This window comes from Gymnodraco acuticeps, unplaced genomic scaffold (genome assembly GCF_902827175.1).
Source record: "Gymnodraco acuticeps unplaced genomic scaffold, fGymAcu1.1, whole genome shotgun sequence".
Classification (NCBI taxonomy): Eukaryota; Metazoa; Chordata; class Actinopteri; order Perciformes; family Bathydraconidae; genus Gymnodraco; species Gymnodraco acuticeps.
Window position 1 is genome coordinate 2,492,466 of NW_022989894.1, and position 20,419 is coordinate 2,512,884.

A 20,419-nucleotide genomic window follows, 5' to 3' on the forward strand; every position below is an offset into this window, starting at 1 on the left:
TGAGAGAGCAACGCCACACACTTATCCTGATAGCTCCGCACTGGCCAGCTATGTACTGGCTAGCGGAGATATATCAGCTGCTGTGCGGGCAGCCATGGCAGCTCCCACTACGCAGGGACATACTGTCCCAAGCGGGGGGGGGCGATCTTTCACCCACACCCAGAGCGCTTGGCTCTATGGGCCTGGCCCGTGAGTGGTACAATCTGAATACAGTGTGACATGAAGCTGACCCTGGCAGCTGCCAAGCGAGCCAGTGGCACTCATGCGCTATCTGTACAGTCTTCACTCAGTTCGCCCCAGGGCAAACAGAGTGTGGTTGAAGCCCAACCCTGCCTTTATCTTAAGGCGGTTGGTTCAGGTACCACATTTGACATTGAGGCATCCTCCCCGCCACTGTATTCCTCCGGGGAACAGCGGTCGGATTTGCCGTGTCCAGCCCGTGCTTTACGCACGTACAGGGACAGATCAAGGGTGCTTCGTCATAATGACCAACCCCTTGTGTCCTGGGCTAACCCTTATAAGGGCAAGCCTGTTACTAAGCAACGGCTCTCCCACTGGTTTGTGGAAGCAATTGCTTTGGGGCTCATACGAGTCAGAGTTCGCAGGCACCCTCGGGTCCGCGAGCTCTTTCGACTCAGGGTCTGGCTGCATCCTGGGCTCTGTCCAGGATGTCTCCCATCCAAGACATTGGTGCAGCGGCGAGCTGGTCCTCGCCGCTCACTTTTGTCCGCCTCTTAACAGGCTGGACGTTCTGCTCCCAGTGTGACTAAAGCAGTGCTGGGCACCTGGTTGAGTCAGAGCTCTACCTGTTAAGTTCTGGTTGGTTTGGTGATTTTCGAGATAAGCTCGTCTGACAATACGGGAGCTACAATTTCCCATAGTGAGACATCGAACGGAGTGTTATGAATGAGAACTATAGGTTACTTACGTAACCCCAGTTCTCAGAGTAACATGAAGTGAGATGTCTCACCAGACGGCCCTCCTTGCTATGGTGAAGCGAGAAGAGGTGCTTATTTTGAATGACGCATGCGTCGTGGCGCAAGCTACTTATAGGGGGTGAATTCCCTGACGCTGACGTCAAGATCACCAGCCAATCAGGATTGGCGTAATGAGATTGATGCTTCCGTTTGCTCCGCGATGAGGCGCATCCCATAGTGAGATATCTCACTTCATGTTACTCTGAGAACTGGGGTTACGTAAATAACCTATAGTTTTCCTGTGATGCATATATAAAATCTCAAATCTGCCTTTTTACTCAAACTATCTCACTTTCTCTTTCATGCTTTCTTACGTAAGAGGTTTTATTTGTATACATCCCCCTAATTGGATAGTCTAAATAGTGTTGAAGCTTTTTCCTTCCTCTCTTCTAGCCTGGCGGGACAGATCTCGGGCATCTCTCATTCTGTCTGGAATTTCCGATAAAAAAAGGCTCTCTAAAAGATTCATAAGCTGCTATGCGGCACATTTCAAAGCAAAAATACTGTGACAATGTATGTGTGTTTGTGTGTGTGTGGAGCAGGAGTCAGGGCTACAGGGTTTATCGAGTCTCTCTGTGAAAAGATTATCCATATGAGCAGATATTGGCCACAAGAAAATGCGGTAAAAACGAAAAGGCAGAAAATGGCCCCTTGTGCAGATTCTTCAGCTTAATTGTTAAAACACTTTTGAGACATAATATATTCAGTTTAAGGAACTTAAATGTCGTGCAATGTTTTTTCAAAAGACTAAAAAGAAAGATGACCTTGTTCGGGGAAGAAATGTATGAGCTGAGTTTCACAGATTCACCATATTTTGAGTTGTACAGTTTATGACATTTTTAAGTATCATGTCTATAAACTGGGATTTGTCAAACTAAAGAGTGTATCGAGTGCAAAGATGTGGTAGAGAGGTCAATCTAAACCAATGTATTAGGTCAGTATCAGCTCAAATAGAGCACAACAAAATATGTGCTCTCATTCGTTTTTCTTGTAGTGGTTTCTGATAGTGAATTTAAGTCAGGCTACCATAAAAAACGGTTGTATTATTACCTCCTTGGCCAAAGAAATACAGATGAAGATGAAGATGTTGGAAAGCTAAAACTATATATGTTTGGTAACAGACTCAGATTCTACTATTAGAAAACTGGATTAACCACTTAATAAAATGACTCTGAACATAAACTCTACCCAAGCCATTGTATCACCCGGCTACTGTACATATTCAAGTAAATACATGAACCATGAATTTGCTTGGCTTATACTCAGCATGCTTAAGCACACTTGTATGCTCTGCTAGATAACATGCTTCACATCAAGGTAAATCTGGCTGGAGGCGATGATGGAAAGGTCTCCAGACACAGAGCGTAGAAGAAAATGTCAGTTTTTTACATCTTCTACACTTGAACTAAATAAGGTTGAAAGATGTGAGATGGTAGAACCAAAATGTGATTACTGATGAAAACATAATGTATGGCAACATTGAAAGTGAGATAAAGCTGCAGTTTCATTCCCACACACATTTCTCCAGTTCAAAAATGCAAAAAAGAAAAACAAAGAAATGATTGACAACCATTTGCTCAAAATGCTCATTAGGTACAGAAGAATTGCCAGGAACACACACACAATGTTAAGGCTGTCAAGCAGACAAACAGGCTTCATAACTATAAAGTATTGGTCAGATCAAATCCTAGTCCTTTGTCTGAGTGCAGCTGATTTCATTTGATTTTTTATCTGAAGACTACAGACAACAATATACTGTTTCCTTTGAGCTATATGGGAACATACATTTTCAAACTACCAGATTCCAGCCATGGCCATATATCTTTCATGCAGTTTAAACAATAAAAAGTGTAATCCTTTAAAGTGCCATTACAGTTATCCGTGAATGATCACAAAGATGAAATATTCATTATGCCCAAAGCCTTTCAACTTAAAATGACAGCCTGAGAGGTGCTACTGTACAGCAGATGGGAGAAAGGATGACTAGTTTTCATAATAACTATGAAAACATTTGAATGTAAATCAATAGATATATAATATCTTGACTCATTCTAATTGTTTTATACTGAATAGCACTATCTCTAGGCCACATAGTTTAGTGTACCTTGTTTCCACAGCCTTGTTTAAAATGAGGATTATTTTAGGTGTGTGTGTGTGTGTGTGTGTGTGTGTGTGTGTGTGTGTGTGTGTGTGTGTGTGTGTGTGTGTGTGTGTGTGTGTGTGTGTGTGTGACATCGGATCTGAGAAAGACGCACATAAAAAGATATTTTCATTAGAGCCTTCTGCTAATTCTAGTGTCTTGCCTTTAATGTGATTTTTCACGGCCTCAGTAGCCCCTCTGGCTCACACACAAAATAGGCTTCTCACATTAGACCCTCATTTTGTTTAAAACTCACACAAACACACACAAGGCTTACTCTTACCTCTGTCATGTGAATAAGGTAGAACCTCAGTTCTTCAGCGTAATCTGTAAGACAAAACAAAACAGGAGACTTTAATTTTGAGAACCACCCAACTTCATTTACAGTGTTTCATTTGTCACATGCTTCCTTCAGGGGTCATTGATTTCCAATCAGGATTTTGCTAAAATACTTTTTATTGATGGAAGGCTTTTACTTTAGGTCAGCCTTATAGGCATCCATCCACAATTCACTGAAGTAGCAATCTGCGAGACATGCCTGTGGGTCAGGAGTCAAGATAAATGGTTTTAATCGAGTGACCACACACACACACACACACACACACACAACCGTTTGTTGTGGCAATGTTTAATGTTTTATATTCAGTAAGTGCTCACACAATTCAACATTTTGACTGACTGATGATCAATATCACACTAGGAAGTAGTTTCACCCTGGGATGAGGTTTACAATTATTCATATTCATATTATGTCTGATCCAGTAATGAGAGACCCGACAGTGAAGAATAAATATATGTATAACTAGTTTAGCTAGTTCCAGAGGTAGATAAAATGGCTAAGTGTGTAGGTCTAACTCTTAGCGTGTGTTTTGCTCCGCTCACAGGTCCGTCACAGCGGGTGGAGCTGCAGGATTTCTGCTTCACACACATTGCATACCGCTATTTTATTGTCATTTTCGGACACCTTAAAATACTGCCAGACTGGTGAATGTATTTTACGTCATGTGATCGGCTCTCACGATCGGAGCACCGATCGATCGGCAGAGAGTGAATATTGGCCGATATTGATCGGCGGCCGATCGATCGGAGCATCCCTAATCCATACACTTATGTTAATGGGCCTCATGTTTCACCGTAGTTCTTAAGTACCTTTTGAAACTTGGCCTCACTGAAGGCAGTCATGTGTTCACATAGGACCCCAACAACACTGACAATAAGGAGTCACAGTAACAGACTTTCAGGTTGGCACCCTGAAATTCAGAGCACAACGAGCAACTTAAACCACATGTATTTTGTTGATATCATAGATTGATAGATAAGAGGTTAACTTAACCATCGTGATGTCACCCATTGATTTGTGGACTACTGTGTTTTCAAGCCTCAGGTTTGGCATGAAGTGCCATATTTGACGAAAGGGGGGCGCAGTTAAAGGATACAAACTGCTAAATCTCTATCCGAATGACCAGCTTGCAGTATTTGCAACCTGTCAATCACAAGGTAGATACACCCTAAAGCTTAAACTGTTTTATCATATATATTTTTGAAGCTGCAAGTATGTTTCATCAGAAGAACTTTCAGATAGGTAAAATCACTCCAGTGGTTTTGTAAGAGAACATTAGGCCTATGCCCTTATGCTCAAATCAATCTAGTTTTTACCAACTTGGTAAAAAGTAGTTATTCAAAGTATTTTATATGTCTTAAACCGTGTGTGGAGGGGGTCTCCAAATCATGAATTCCTTCCTTAAATTACTTAATCCAGATTTACTTGGGCCTAGTCCAACAACATTTAGCTTTGTTGGCCAAAATGTTAAGCCTTGGCTCAGATTCCCTCTGCATAGCAAAGAAGAGTATACTAAAAAACACACATGCACATTGCACACACTGAAGAGAGGTCCTTTGAAGGTCACTGTCAAATTATTAAATATTTGTGTGATTATTACACTCCCATCAACCTCAAGCCTCTACCTCTTCACCTGCAATGTTGACAGCAGCCTCCACAGGCAGCTTTCCTGTTATGGTATTTTATGAATGTTTCCATGAGACCTGCATTACACTGCAGAAAGTGTTCATTTTTATAACAGCAGAGGTCACTGTTGGATATATTTCTGTTTACAAAAACTAGCAGAGAGAGTGCCGTCTTAAAACATACTGTAGTGATGCAGGACTTTTAAAATAAATTCATGTTTTAGTTTGAGTCGAAAAAATGTCCATACTTTAAAAAAATACACAATTTCATAAGTGTTCTGAAAAGCCATAATCTAATATGTAGTTCCTTCCTATCACCTGACAGCAGTGGCTTACTGGTGGGTCAAAGGTGTATTATTCCAGTAATTCCCTGTCACTCAAATCCACTTCCTGTCCCACTAAAGGACATGTATAACATCAGTAACATTTTACAATACAGTTTTAACTGTCATGTCATTTTTCCACAACTTTGTAGCATTAGCTGACAAAAGGCTCGATAGGGTCGTGTAGATGGGCTGTTTAATGACGTCTGCTTACTTTGTTTAGTACAATGATAAAGTTGGATTGACACAAGGTAATTTAGTTTTATCTGTGGTCAATCACTCTCAGTGTTTCCCACGCTCCTCAGGCTAGTATAGAGGTGACACAGGAAGCCCCTGCGTTGAGCTTGTACTCTGTCATTACACACACACACACACACACACACACACACACACACACGTCACACACCCTTGCTGAAACAAACACAATCCCCGGGCGCCTCTTTCCTGAGTGACGCTGCCGAAGCGAAATAACAATGACAGGCAGCAGGGTGGAGATGTGTGTCTGTGTGCGTGTGTGTCGTCTCATGAAACACACACACACACACACACACCCTCACAGAGACACGCAAACCCTTCTGAATCTCCCACCCTGGAGATCTCCGATTGTTTGGGTGAAGGGTGGAGGTCAGAAGTCTCCCAGAGGAGACAGCGATGTCTGCAGGGAGGGCAGAACAGCTCAGGCCATTCTGTGTCAGAGGGCTTTGTTATACATTCAGAAGTGTCTGTGATTGAACTTTTACAACATTTTAAATTATAGACTGGGCCAAATGGAAATATTCCTTAAATTAATAATGTGCTGAAAATATGTATCTAAAATAATTTAATAAACAATCTTTTTTTCCACAACAGAGACAAAAAACTCAAATGAAAAAAGGTTTTTAAATTTCATCAACAATTTAAAAAGGAAAATACTTTAATTCAGTCTTAGACATGCATCGGGGGAATCACATGTTTTTAGCTCCTATTGATTTGGAAAACAGCTTTGACACAGATTTGGCCGCATGACCTGCTTCATAACAAGCAGCCTTTTTCATTTCAGTATCAGTATGTCGCTGCCAGAGACATTAAGCTAATAATAACTTGGAGGATTTATGAGCTGAATGCATTCAAAGTTCAGGTGGGAACTTAACGAGAAGCTGCATAACGCAATAAACCAAGGAAACAGGCACTCTAATATTAATTATAAATAGACAAAAATGTGACGATACATTATAAACATCTTCACCAAAAGACTGAAGGGGCCAACGTTACTACTAGTTTTCTGAAGAACAATATTATCACTGGATACTGTGATGGATTTACTATAAGGTGTCAGGGGTAGTCACGCTTCCATGACACCTGTAAAATTAAAGAATTTCACAAATTAGGATCAATAAAGTATCTATCTATCTAGGGGGCTTTATCTATTGACGGTTGTACTGAGACCTCAAATAAAATACCATAAAACGCCTATAAATCACCTAAAGCAGCATTTATTTGAATGGGTACTTACATTTCTAATCAATGACTTCACACAGTGGTCTCCCCCTACACTCACACTGACTGTGAACACTGCCATTACATTCAATATTCTGCTGGACAGAGTGGACAAGCTCCTAGCTCAACATCCTTTTAACACCCGTCATGCTGCTAAATCAACCACATAATCCCGACACCACTACCCACTGTTAAATCCTATTTACTGTCACTCAGCTCTTGACACCCACAGCTGGAGGAGAGATTGTTTCTCCCACCTGGACTTATCAATTTGAAGAAATATTGGTGTTCCTCCTCTCCTCTGCCTCTGACCCAACACTGACTCTAAACTTTGCCCCCCGTCTCCGTCCACCTCTCTAAACAGAGATATTTACAGGGAGCCCTATTTATTTGACAGCTCTATGCTCTGTGTGGCCCTGACAGCTAAGCCATTCTCTCCTTAGCGCTAGAGGAGACGGTTGTTTACACTGTGGTGACATAAAAAGACAAAGCATCAGGAACTTTGGCCGTCTTTCCCTAAATATCCTCTGGTTAAGCTCAACTGAATCCCTGTAATCACGGGGCTGTCTGCTTATTTTTAGTTGTGTCATTTGTGGGTTCAAGTGTTTCATTTCCCTTTTGTGTGTAACTGTTAAAGTGTTGTAACAAGGTAACAGATAAGATTGTGAAATATATTTACATTTTGCAAGATAAGATTGTTTGGAAATATATTTACATATTGCAATTTTGGCCGAGTTCTTTCAGAACTTTGAAGGAAGGTGTTGATATAGTAACATGAATTTGTCACCTTAACAATTTTGACATCTTAGACTTTAACAAATGTTGGTAACCGGTGCAAAAAAGGGGCGTACATACCGTCCTGGAGCCTGAGCTGTCGGAGGAACAGCGGACTCTGGAGGACATTACACCTGCCGGGCTCGTCTTCTCTTGTCACCAGCATCAGGTCACTGTACACAAACACTGTGACCTAAAGGAGCAGAGGAGGAGAATGAAGAGACAAAATGAGAAAAATACTGAGTTTCAAACACCACTCTGACAAGGTCTCACTAGTGCTTTGAAGTTATCACATATTATCTGCAAAGGTGTGAATAACACCACCTAACACATCCCAAAACTCTGTCACCTCTTCAACACAGGAAATGCAGTTCACAGTTACACAATTATGGCCAAACAAACACATAAAGCCACAGTTTGCTTTGGGAACCTGTTGCATGTTACACTGGTGCCTTGGTATACTGACCTAGTCAGTTATTTTATTTATTAACTCTGATTAAAACTTCATGTAGTGTTACAACTGCTAATAAAACATGTATAAGCCTTTTGAAAATAAATACATAAATATATACATATGTATATATTTGTTTAAACTTCAATAAATACATTTGAATTATTTGGACTGGAAATATTATTGCTTCATTCAATCATTAAGATTATTGTTGAAGTATCCCTGTACGTTTCTAATTAGATTTACAGATTGTAAAATGGCGCCGGGTTTTCTAGAAAAATTGTAATTGTTATCATGTCAATTATAATGTCATGTTAATTGATCAAGTAATCAATGGCTTTCTATCAATATTACTGCAAATAAAGCCTATACAGTTTTTTATAATTACTATACTGTCATAACACTTTTTCAATTCATTTAGTTTAATAGCAGGGCATTATTCAATATTACTTGATTCTTGTTGTCCTTTAATCTATGTCTGCTCTTGTAGCCTTGTTGATACTGTATCTTCCCACACTTCCATCAAACTCAAGACACTAATCTCATTTACAGTAGCACCAGTATCCCCGTCAAAGATGATGAATCGCTATGTGAGGAATTGCTGTCAGTGTGCAGAAGAGACCGAATGGCAGCCTTAATCTAATTACTTACAGTACAGACTCTTTTAGTCCACACACACAAACTTCAGACTGTTACTTCAGAGAGAGATTTGCAACACGTCACAGCAGCCCATGACTGCCTTTATGCTTCTGAGGCGGCTCAGTGAGCAAGGCATGCCAGTAAAACACTGACATTGAGAATAATGAAGGAACTAAGCATTAAGGGGAAAAAAAGAGATATGAGTATAAAAAGTAGCTTATACTGTACACATGTGTGCTTTCATGCCAAATAACATAAATTGATGTAGATGGGCAACGGTTGAAAACAATGCTTTGGCTTCGGTGGCTTCCTCTGAAGGGTGAGATAGCAGAGGTGGTATTTCAGATGAAACCAGTATGTGGTAAGGGTGTGTGTGTGTGTGTGTGTATGTGTGTGTGTGGGTGGAAGAGGATGTAAGTAAGAGTACAGAGGCAAGGACAAAGTGACAAATGAAAGGCAAGCAGCAGAAAATGTTCACACAGAGAAACACACACACACTTTAAATGCATACATAGACAAACAACAAACACATAATGAACAAAAGAGCGCAAACGTTTTTAAAAACACAACCTTGTTCTCTGATTGAGAATAACAAATGTAAAATAAAGGTAGCCATCCCGGTCAAGGGAGCATGAATTATGAATGATAATGGTGCATAGTGTGTTTTAATAAATAGTGGTTTTGTATTTATATATTCACTTTCAAAAATAATTTAGTTGAATGTTTTTTCAATCGCTGTCTTATTCTCTATTCACACAACTTAATCCACTTAAATCTGTTATGGCCAAATGTCACTTTGAAGTATTGTCATTATTTAATCCACTAAAATTCAATTTTCTCCAAATGTCACTTTAGATTATATCAAGTTATTGCAATGCTGTGCTCATTATTTTTGTTCAGATATGATAAGGAAAGTTGTAGATGTTTGTGTGAACAAGAGAGTCTGTGTGATAGCCTCCTGGGTTAAGGTTTAAAGCTGGAACAACACTAACTGATCATTAAAAACAGCACGCACAAAGCAGTGGAGAGAAACTCCCTCCTGACAAACACTGGCTGTTAAATATTTGTTTTATGACTGACCCCAGAGAGGCCAGATTACCTTCCATGCCAGCGGTCACTGCACAGAAAATAGAATCTGACAGGGGGAATTAACAACTGTAGCAAAAGCTTAATTCTTTCAAAAAGTGATCCTTCTGTTCTCTTTCTAATGTGTATACTTTCTTAGAGCATTGGATGTCAGAAAGGATTCCATGAGTTGCAACACTGATTCCAAAAACTTCAAATTTCAGAAACATATCTCCACTCCTCGTGTGATTAACTTTCTTACTTTAGCTTCTGCCAAAACATTAAACTTAACCTGGGTCACAAGTTTTTCTTTTTAGGGAAAATGCAGCTGAACACGTATCAAGATAATCCAAATATGTGTAAAGAGTAAATAGAGTTAGAATAACGTGGCTAATGTTAGCTTGAAATACAGTAATATTTGATCAATTAGATAAGATTATATTAGCGGACCTGGCTCTGCTGGACAGCACTTCACATTTTCTTTGAAGCATAAAATGTTAAACCCTACAGGGTAAAGCACATAAAACACCGCTACTTCTTTATTTCTGACACCGGCAACATTTAAGTACTTGTTACAGTATACAAATCTATATTTTAAAACTTCAAAACAAGAAGTATAATTACCTTTGATACAAATGTATTAAACATTTTCCATTCTTAATTTATAATACAGATTATGCAATGTGAGCTTAAAATACTATGAAAGAATCATTCATATATTCTGAGAGAGTTCCTTTGATACATCAAACAGATTTTCTCCCTCGGCTAGATCTTTGACACTCTGCTCTTTAATCAATTATTCATTCATTCATCGACTCATTGGTCTGATAGCTCAGAGCAGTTACAAATTCTTCAGAGATGTTCAGACATCTCCTCTCACAAACTGCTCCTCACTTGCTTTCTCTTTGCAAGTACATCAGTGATTCCCACAGCATGTTAATACTTTTGGGGGCCCCCAAAGTATAATGGCTCCCCCCAAAGTATAATTTGTGTGTTTTTTGTTTTTTTTTACTCAGTGAGCACTCATTTGCATTTGCATTGGTGGCAATGAGTGCTCAGTGAGTAAAAAAAACTTAAAAAACCATAAATTATACTTTGGGGGGAGCCATTATATTGGTAAACAGCCTCTATGGGCGCGAGTCCAGACCCACTTTTGGAATCAAATGATGACGTCAGTGGGATTATCTCCTTTATCAACTCCTAAGCATCCCCGGGACAACATCACTAGCCCCGCCCCTAAAAAGGTGTGAACTTGAGCCAATCAAGGACTACTAATACTAGGTCGTCCTTAGACGAGTTTGCCAACGGGTTCGCCAATCCTCACGGTCCTCCATACACCCGGCCAGCTGTGTGGAGCTTTTCACCCCCACATCCTTCCTCAGCACCTCCACGTATGTTGGCGTGGGGCGCCCTCTTGGTCGGTGCCCGTGTGTTGGCTCCCACTTGGTAAGATGTGTGTGTGAAAGAAGACCACAAAAAACAGCAGTGACTGCTCTCAGCTGTTTAACACTTAAAGACCTAGACACCATCACCAGTTGTAGGTTGTCTGAAGTGCAGTGTTACTATGAAAATTCACTAGAATGCAGGAATTGAGAAAAAAAATCTCAACATTTTTCACGGTGTTTCCCGAGTCGTTCCCCCAAAGTATATTTCATTTCTGCGGGAATCACTGTACATACATAACTCTTAAACACACACAAGCTTTGACTTGAGATCAGCACTGGCTCAATGGACCGTCACTTCCATTTTGGCCAAACAAGCAACATAACTGGTTGTGACAAACTAGCAAAATGTTTGCCACTCGTCATTCTGTCTCCTGTAAGCTTAAAAGGCTGGAGAGAAAAGAGCCTCAATCTTTCCAGATCAATCAAATTATGAAACGCTTCGGAAGAGGATTGCAGAAATAACATTTTCTTTCCACATATCAACAAAATCCAATCCTGTACCTTTCAGGGTCATTTCTTAAAATGAGTTTTAGATCATATCCTGCTTACAGTTTGGATGTTCCGTGATCAATGACTGAAATTCCTGAGCAGAAGCAAACTGAAGAAGGAGCTAAAGAAAAACTGTGCTTTCTACACGGAGAACCAGCTCAGAAAAATGTTTATATTGTATTGAAATGAATGTATATTCTCACATCACAAGCATAGGCAAGGATATACACATATGTAAACATCATACACACACTGTTGCCTCTCACCTTGAGCGAGTGGTGCTTGCTCTCATGGAGTATCATCTCTTCGGATAAGATGAGCGCTCTGCTGCACAGGTCAAGGGGCTGGAAAAAGATCAATGACACAGATGTTACAGTCAGATTAAGGAACAAGGTTTTTGAACATAGTTTTAAGGTTTATTCATAATTATTGATATATCTGATGAGATAGTTATCAATGACCACAAGCACATGTTACTTATATGATAACCATTGCCTAATCATCAAAATCGTTGATATATGTTAAGCATTGTGTTAAGATACAAATCTTAGAATATTGTTTTTTTGTAGATTTAAAAAGTAAAACCCGAGGTTGTAATACCAAATCCATTTTGGCACTCAAAATCCAAATGATCTTCTGAACAGTAAGTCGTCTTACTGCTGTGAGAAACACAACTGAAACAACTGTGTGGCGACATGTGGTCTGAGAATGACACTAAAGATGAACTGTAACACAGGAGGCGGCGACTTCCTCTCAAGTACAGGGTGGGCTAATTCAATATGCATGTGTCACATTTGCATACTGTGAGAAGTATAGGGTCAGAGTTGCACGTTTCTATATGAGTTAACAGGAAGTACCACCACAGTCACTGCATTTCAAAACGGAGAATAGACTTAAAGAACTCAAGAAGCCAATTTGTAGATACTGCAGGAGGTGCAAAATGCATTGCTCTAACTTATCTCCCATTTTCAAATATATTCACTGTAGCATGGGTATGCTGCCTGTGTATATGAAGACATGGTAGCATATGACTCATGACTTGCCTTGGCTTCCTAACTTGGACTATTCCTCCTCAGGAAACTAGATTATTCCGATTACCATAGTATGAGGAATATATGTAACGAAAAGTGTTTCTGTACACAGCTATATTTAGATATACAAGGTGGACAGATCATACAGAATGTATATGAGAAATATAAAAAGGACTGTCATCTGAATAAATACAGAGCCTCATTGCCTTGTAATGTTTTAAAATATTAATTACCAGCAATGTGGTTATTTGAAAAATAACCACAGAGCTGTATACAAACTCCACAAAAACAACACTGTATATCAAATACTTGTAAAAATAGCACCCTCATGACTTGCAAAACAAAATGCAGAAGCAAAAAGGTGAATGTATTTAACTCCAAACCTCAAAAGTATTTTATTTGACCCAAATGTTCTGCAGAGTTTTGTCTGACTGTTTTTTAGAGCATCATGGGTACCTATGGTTTTAGATGAATATCATATACTGTAGCCGCTACAGTACGGTACGGCCACAGTTTAAAAGCGGCCAGACCTTTGACTCTACCAAACTAGTATGATTTTGGGAGATAAGCTCATTCCTTTTGACCTTATGCCTGACTTTCAAATAAGCATTTACAACCAGGACCCAGTTAGCTCAGCTTAGCATCAAACCTTTAAACAGTTGGCTGGCTTTTCCAGTCATTGGCTTACCTGAACAAAGATGGGGAAGATGAGGATCTTGGGAGCCACTTTGACATATCCGTAGTTGGCATGTGGAGTGTGTGAGCGGACGATGGTGCAGTTCTGGTAATTGGCAAAGTTAGCATTCTGCTGCTGATAGTTGGGTGCACCGGCGTTGGTGGAGGTGGATGCTGTCTTTGTTGTCTTAGAGTTGTTAGACCTACGTAGGAAGCCAGTTCGGCTGGAGAAACCCCCTCCTCCTCCTCCACTACTACTACTACTAGGACCTCCACCAGCACTGCTCTGGGGCTGTGGACCAGAGCCCTGCCGTGGGTATAACCTGCCGGCTGTGGAAAATGAAGAACGTGAGCAAGTGAGGGTGAAGACAGATTATATACTGTCCAGTATCATTACTGGCGCTACCTGTGGAGTGTCAGTAATGATCTATTATTAAGAGGGTTAGATGAGAGGATACCACTCGAATATCAGCATGCCTATACGAGGATGGAGCTATGAGAAGTTTAGCCATAACTGCAAACAACAAATAAACATAGCCAGGCTCTGTGGAACGGTAACAAAATCTACATACAGTACCAACACCACTGCAGCTCACTAAATAAATGATATCTTGTTTGTTAATACAAATAAAAATCACAAAAATGAAGAGCAACAAACTGCGGTTATACTTTATCCTTACCAGAAAAAGACAGAAAAGGAGTGGCTAAAAAAAACATGAGTGTGTTCAGTCCCCAAAGTAGAATCCTCTGCTCGACTTGTGTTTACCTTATAGTGCTAAATCCTTTTGGACAAGACAGTTTATGCATCATTTATATGTTAAGCTGTTATATTGGCCAGTTTTCAGAAAAAATCTAAACATGGCAAACATTTACTTAAAATAGCAGTAAAATGTTTGTTGTAGTCAATTGGGAAAACTGGATTAAAACTGAAAAAGTCTAAAGTTTTATTTGAGTTTAAAGTGTAATTTAAGGCTGTTTCAGGGGGGCAAGCCTAAAGTCAATGTAATCACATTAATTAAAATAGCAATACCCTGTAAAGTTAAGTAAAAAAGTAGATTAACATTCTGGGCTACAGCCAACAAAAAGAGGCACCAAAGCCAACTGAAACAAAGGCTTTCCGCCAAGACACTGTTCACTGTGGTCTTTAATAAAATGATGTATGAGTAATAACATGTCTTACCTAATGTTCCCTGGTTGTCTTGGTAAACAGGCCTCAAGATCTGAAAGCAGAATAATATTAAATGACATTAATATTAAATAGGCTTCAGCACTAGGAAAAATGACATCTAAGCTCCGTCTAGAGTGGAATAAAGCCAAGACATAATGACATTAGACACCATGTCCTTATTCAAATAATGAATTGATATTCCCATGTAATAATATTCCTGATACAATTCTGATTTTAACTTTGTATGGCGTGAGACTTGAAATGCAGGGTTGCCATTAAACACACTGCATATCCTTATTAAAAAATGTCACTATGCCACAAGTTTGGCTTTAGGGAATGAAGCTGGACATTATCATGTGAAGTTTCTTACTTGACATTGAATTGTAGTGTCTAGGACACAGCTGAGCTCATTTGAATTGTGCTAGACTCAGTGAGTCAGTGGAAGTTTCTCCATGTCATAACAGATAACAGTCAACTGAAAAGATGGCCACTACATCACACATTGTCCAGATTAAGACAGTAAGTGAGCTAGTGGTTGGAAAGTCACAAAATGTTAGGGTATTCGTATCATTAGCTTGCTTTTCTTCCAGCTTGTCATAAATATGTCTGTAGTGTGGGCTTTCCAAAATCTTTGTTTACCACCTAAAGTACTGTCAGTGCAATTAGACGACAAGCTTTGGGTATATTGAGCCACACTATCGCACCAAATCCCTTCCCCCTCATTTGTTTGGGATACAAGTGGTGGCGGTTTGAATGTTTGTTCACTATGTTGGCATGCACCTGCAATCTTTTTCCAGAGTCTGACCAAACTACTGTACACTCCTACACTTTATATTTTAATTTCTCTGAATCTATTTATGTTCTTCCTTCTTAAAATCAATCTCATCTTGTCATGTGGGACAGCTCAATGTCTTTGACATGCACAACAATGTCCCTTAACTGAACCCCAACTTGAGAAGCACTCACAGATGAAGATGGACATGAGGCACACACAGACACAAACAAATAAAACACACACACACAACAAGTTACAGAAGGACACAGAGGAAGAGAATTAAGAGAATAACACTTAACTACCTGCTCTAAATATGACAGAAAAAATGATTTAGTTTGTTAGAATATTTTAGAAGCAATTATTTAGAGACCTAAGGTTTACCCAGATTGTAATAAGAAATATGTCTCAAATGCATTTTGAATGTTGGTTAGCCTGAGGTTGTTAATTGGTTAGTATCAAAGTGTTACATAGTTGTTAGCTGAGGAACTCAGTTCAGTCTTTTTGATTTGAATAAATGTGCTTTATTTTGTTATGATCAAAGCGTTTACCTTATATACATGATGTCATTGGATGAAAAAATAAGTACAGGCTGTATAAAATGGTTTTACATATTATTATCAACATAAAGACTCTGAAGAAACATTGCCTTGAATTGGGCCTATTCAGAAAACACAGCATATTGGCTTGTGACATTTAACAAATAGAATAATCAAGTTTCTCTTGTGAGTTTTTCCTCGGAAATGTGCATCTTTAATCTCGGAATATAACCCCCCGCCCTGGCTCTGTAATTAGAATGGGTTTACTTACATGCCCTGATATGCACTCGGAGAAATGGACCAGCAATGGAATACCTATTTGAATCAAGAACTACTTTTGTTGAGTTATATCTTTTTACAAATGCCAGAACTATTTGTTTGAAAATGCTGATGTGAGAGTCGATTGTTTTTCTATGTTATATGATATCTTTAGGGTAAGTTATGTTACATATGCATTGCCTTTCTAATACGAACTGTAATTCATTGGTGTAATGAAATAAATATTGGCAAAGCTTCACATAGTAAAGGCATACATGTATATTATTAGCAGCTGCATATATTGTATGTTATTGTCTGCTCCTGCATTACCTCATATCTACATGACACTGTCTGAAGTGCATTGTGTTCAGAACATGTCTTAAAGCACAGATCAGTGAGAGGGCAGTAACCCAAATGGTGCTGTACATACAGTCCTTCTATCTATCAGCACCGGGAATGAAAGGCAAGGAGACATATCTAGGATGAGCCACCATATGACCGAGGTGAGGATGAGGAGGACGAAGGAGATGATGAAGATGCAGTCCACCAGCACTCTGCGGTACCTGGCTTCCGGGGTTGATGGGGGCCAGGATGATGTAGTTGTCCCCGTTGGATGCCTTCACGCGGGTCCCCTTCAGCGTGGCAGTGTGAGGGTGGTGGAGGAGGCGCGGTTTCCCGTCCAGCTCCTCGGCCGACCCCCCATGGGCCCCCCACCCACCCAGGGTCCCAACGCCTACGCCTCCCCCCATTCCAGCTTCAGTGCCGTTGACCAGCAGCCTGCGGGAGGCGGTGGCACGGTGGTGGGCTGGGAGAGGCGGCACGTCCGGGGGGGATTTACTCGCACCAACATCTGGAACGCGCCTGCGGGTTGGGGGCGAGGGGGCGTCATAGTTTGAGGTGGACGGATTGTAGGAGGGCCGATGGATGAGGCCCTCGAAATTAGGCTTAGCTGAAGGGCCCGTGCGCCACACCACCAGTTTGGCTTCATTGCCGCTGTTTCTACAAAGAGAAATAAATATGATGAGCAACAAAATATAAGCAGTTCAAATAAATAAAAACCTTGAAACTGCAAATCTGTCCATGCATTCGTAAATCACTTTTGTAAATCCTTTCAGGAAGAACAAATAACCTTGTAGAATATCTGCAGACACTTTAATTATTGCATATAGAGAATCTACTCTATGTATGTACAACTATAACGTTATTTATAATCTATATATGTATCATTTTTTATATACCTGAATCATACAACTATATGGAAAAACTTCCACTGTAATTCAATCTCAAACTTTGAATTATCTTTTTTCACACCAGGTTTTGTTCACGTACTGAAACAGATATCAAAATGAATTTCAATCATGATGCCAAAATTAAATCATACATCAAATTAATCCATTAGATAATCTTTACAAATCACTGATCCTGAGACCTGAATGATCCTCTGGTGGGTTGGACTCATTACCTGATAGCATGGGCTAGGTCCACACACTTCCATTGCTCCACGGGCTGACCGTTTAGCTGCAGCAGGGTGTCCAAGTGCTGCAGACCTGCCTGATCCGCTGGACCCCCTGCACCAGGGAAGAGACAGAAGAGTTAAGATCATTATACGCTCTCGAGTGACATTTTCATTTTTTTGTTCATGTTCTTTCCGGGTGATGTTACAGCTGCATGGATAAAACAATTGAATATGTGTCTGATATTAAGATGCTCTGTTAAATTCATTTAAGAATTAGCTTTCTCATGTTATGTGAATTGAATTATTAGGCCCAGATGACAACATTTCATGACATGTCAAACTCAGATCAATGGATGTGAAATAAAGCTACCTTAAACATAATATACCCAATAGAACCAAGAATTTATGATTTAAAAAAAGCAGTTCAGACAGCTGCTTTGACACCATATATATGTGTCTGTGGTACGACAGTGTGCTTATTAAGCTCATGTTATAAATATTATTAGAAACTAGAAAACTACTGTTGGCAGTCCTGAGAGTGAAAATCAAGTGCATCCCTTATAGCCAGACAGTATTCAGTCCAATCTTCTTAGGTAAATTAACTTTGATTATAGCTGCTTTCACATTTCTAGAAGTATCATTTTAGGAATAGGTAGGAAAATGACAAGTCCTTCAGTAAAAATGAAAGAAAGATGTTTCTTCTGCAAAGGCCCAGTGGGAGTTCAGAACAATCAGGACCTCAGCATTTAAAAATCAAACCACGCCAGAACATTGAGCTTAATTTACACAGGCATGTGCATGCAAACCTCACCTGGATCAACAGCCTGCACCCTCACAGGGGAGTCTGAGCAGATGGTGAAGCCGAATCCATCCTTTCCTCGGAGGATGTTCACCTGCAGAACACAAACACCGTCATGTCGTGATAAGAAGATGGGACCTCTCTCTCTCACTACTTGAGGAACCAAACGCAGCATGCTGTCATAATAATCAACTTCCTCCCTACAGGATGATTAAGTGGATTTGTATTCTGCTTCTACTTCCTCTATTAAAACTGTCCTGACAGCAGTTTCCCGGTGAACCCAATTAGCTGTGTTCGCAGGAAAAACAAGTCCAAGAGATGGAGGAAAGGCGCTCATTGTCCAGCCGTTGAGGATAAAATGAATCCTCACGAAAGCACATTGCTATAGCTGGTGCAAAAGAAACACAAAGAAGAATTGCAAAGGAAACACACACAAAGCCTCTTCAGCACAAACATGTAAACCTTTCATATTCAGGGCACACTGATACTAACTGAGAAAGGTAAATGTAGATTGCTAAACTTTATTTTTCCATGGTAGCATCAGTAATTATATAACTTGTTTATAAAGCCAAAACAGCACCAATACATTCAAGTGACAGCTTATTAGTAACCATTAAGTCACATCTATTATATGGTTGCACCATTACGTGTTTTTTTCCATTTATATATTTCATTGTCAGCATATGTTCCTTATAAGATTAAACTGTCGCACACAGAATAGTAAAGAAAGATCATAAAGGTTTTTTAAGGGCGAAATCTCGATGTTGTGAGTAGTGCAACCCCTTGCTTCTGGATAATATGCAATGTCAGGAATAAAGATTAAATCCAAACATTGTTCGTCCGCTCAAGTTCTGCAGGTCAACACACACACATAAACATTTGTAATACTGATGGCAGTTTCCCATTGTCTCTCTTTGTCTTTGACCCCGCGTCGCCAAACATTCGCTACCTGTGCCAGAGAGTCTGAGCCAACGTCAACAAAGTCTCCGTCCAAAACATCTCACTTTCCATGTCATCTGCTGACAACCAGGGGACTAAAACACACACCGCCCCCACCGCACAACTCTTTTTCATTGCTCTGTTTTGCTCTAGCAGAGGAAAGCTTAATTATTTAAAAATATATTTTATTTATCCTTTATTAAGCCAGGAAGGGCTTATTGAGATACAAGGGAGTCCTGGTTAGGAGCAGTGTTGGGACTAACGCGTTACAAGTAACGCGTCACTGTAACTAGTACTCTAAAGCACTACTTTTGAAATTCAGTAACTCAGTTACCGTTACTACATGGTGCGTTACTCCGTTAGTTTTTTTTATATAGTCAACAGCCAGGCGAACAGAGATGAGAACTGTACTTAAGTACAGTACTTGAGTAAATGTAGGCCTACTTAGATACTTCCTGTGTCACATGCGGAGACGCGCTGTGGGCGTGTTTGTGTTGTTTACTAACAAGACTATCATGGCGGCGGCGGAGCTCAAGTCTAGTTTCTCCACCTGGAGATATTCTCACTATTTCACTTTTGTCGAGCACAAAGAAAAGAAAGTTTCTGTTAAATGTAAGTTGTGTCCTGGCGGGTCAAAGATCCTATCTACTGCCCAAACCAGTAATTCAAATCTCTTAAAACATCTGCAAAAACAACATGCTGGGACGAAGCTAGTAGCTAAGACCACAGAGACTCAGCCGACGCCACTCCACCTCCACCTAAGCAACAGCGGCTGGATTTTAACCAAGGGACTGCTAGCCAGGGAAAAGTCGATAAAGCCATTGCACGGTATGTTGTAGAACACATGCAGGCTATTGCTACAGTGGAGTCACCCGCTTTCAGGGAGCTAGTTAGCATGATAGCATGTCCGGGCGGCACACGGCATATGGGACGGAAAACTTTTTCCAACTACCTGGAGAAAGAATATACAAAAATGGAAAGCCAGCTAATATCGATGCAATCCAGATTCCATATAATGCATGTCAAGTTGATCAACAG

At 40.1% G+C, this 20,419-nt stretch overlaps 1 protein-coding gene across 6 annotated transcripts in view; it reads right to left on the reverse strand.

Annotated features, from left to right (window-relative positions):
• Positions 1 to 20,419, reverse strand: part of rgs3a (regulator of G protein signaling 3a) — a 145,155-nt gene that overhangs the window by 69,483 nt on the left and 55,253 nt on the right. For 5 of the 6 annotated variants that reach the window (XR_004567818.1, XM_034203552.1, XM_034203581.1 and 2 more), the window contains 8 exons: positions 18,455 to 18,536; positions 17,650 to 17,755; positions 16,751 to 17,186; positions 14,631 to 14,670; positions 13,464 to 13,780; positions 12,011 to 12,088; positions 7,737 to 7,848; positions 3,401 to 3,444 (listed from right to left, as the gene is read on the reverse strand). Coding sequence is in view for 5 of the 6 variants with exons in the window: in XM_034203552.1 (XP_034059443.1) it covers positions 3,401 to 3,444; positions 7,737 to 7,848; positions 12,011 to 12,088; positions 13,464 to 13,780; positions 14,631 to 14,670; positions 16,751 to 17,186; positions 17,650 to 17,755; positions 18,455 to 18,536 (1,215 nt within the window). In the remaining variant the exon portion in view is untranslated. Of the gene's footprint in view, positions 1 to 3,400; positions 3,445 to 7,736; positions 7,849 to 12,010; positions 12,089 to 12,344; positions 12,446 to 13,463; positions 13,781 to 14,630; positions 14,671 to 16,750; positions 17,187 to 17,649; positions 17,756 to 18,454; positions 18,537 to 20,419 lie in introns of those variants that run through there. The other variant, XM_034203586.1, reaches the window with a different exon arrangement.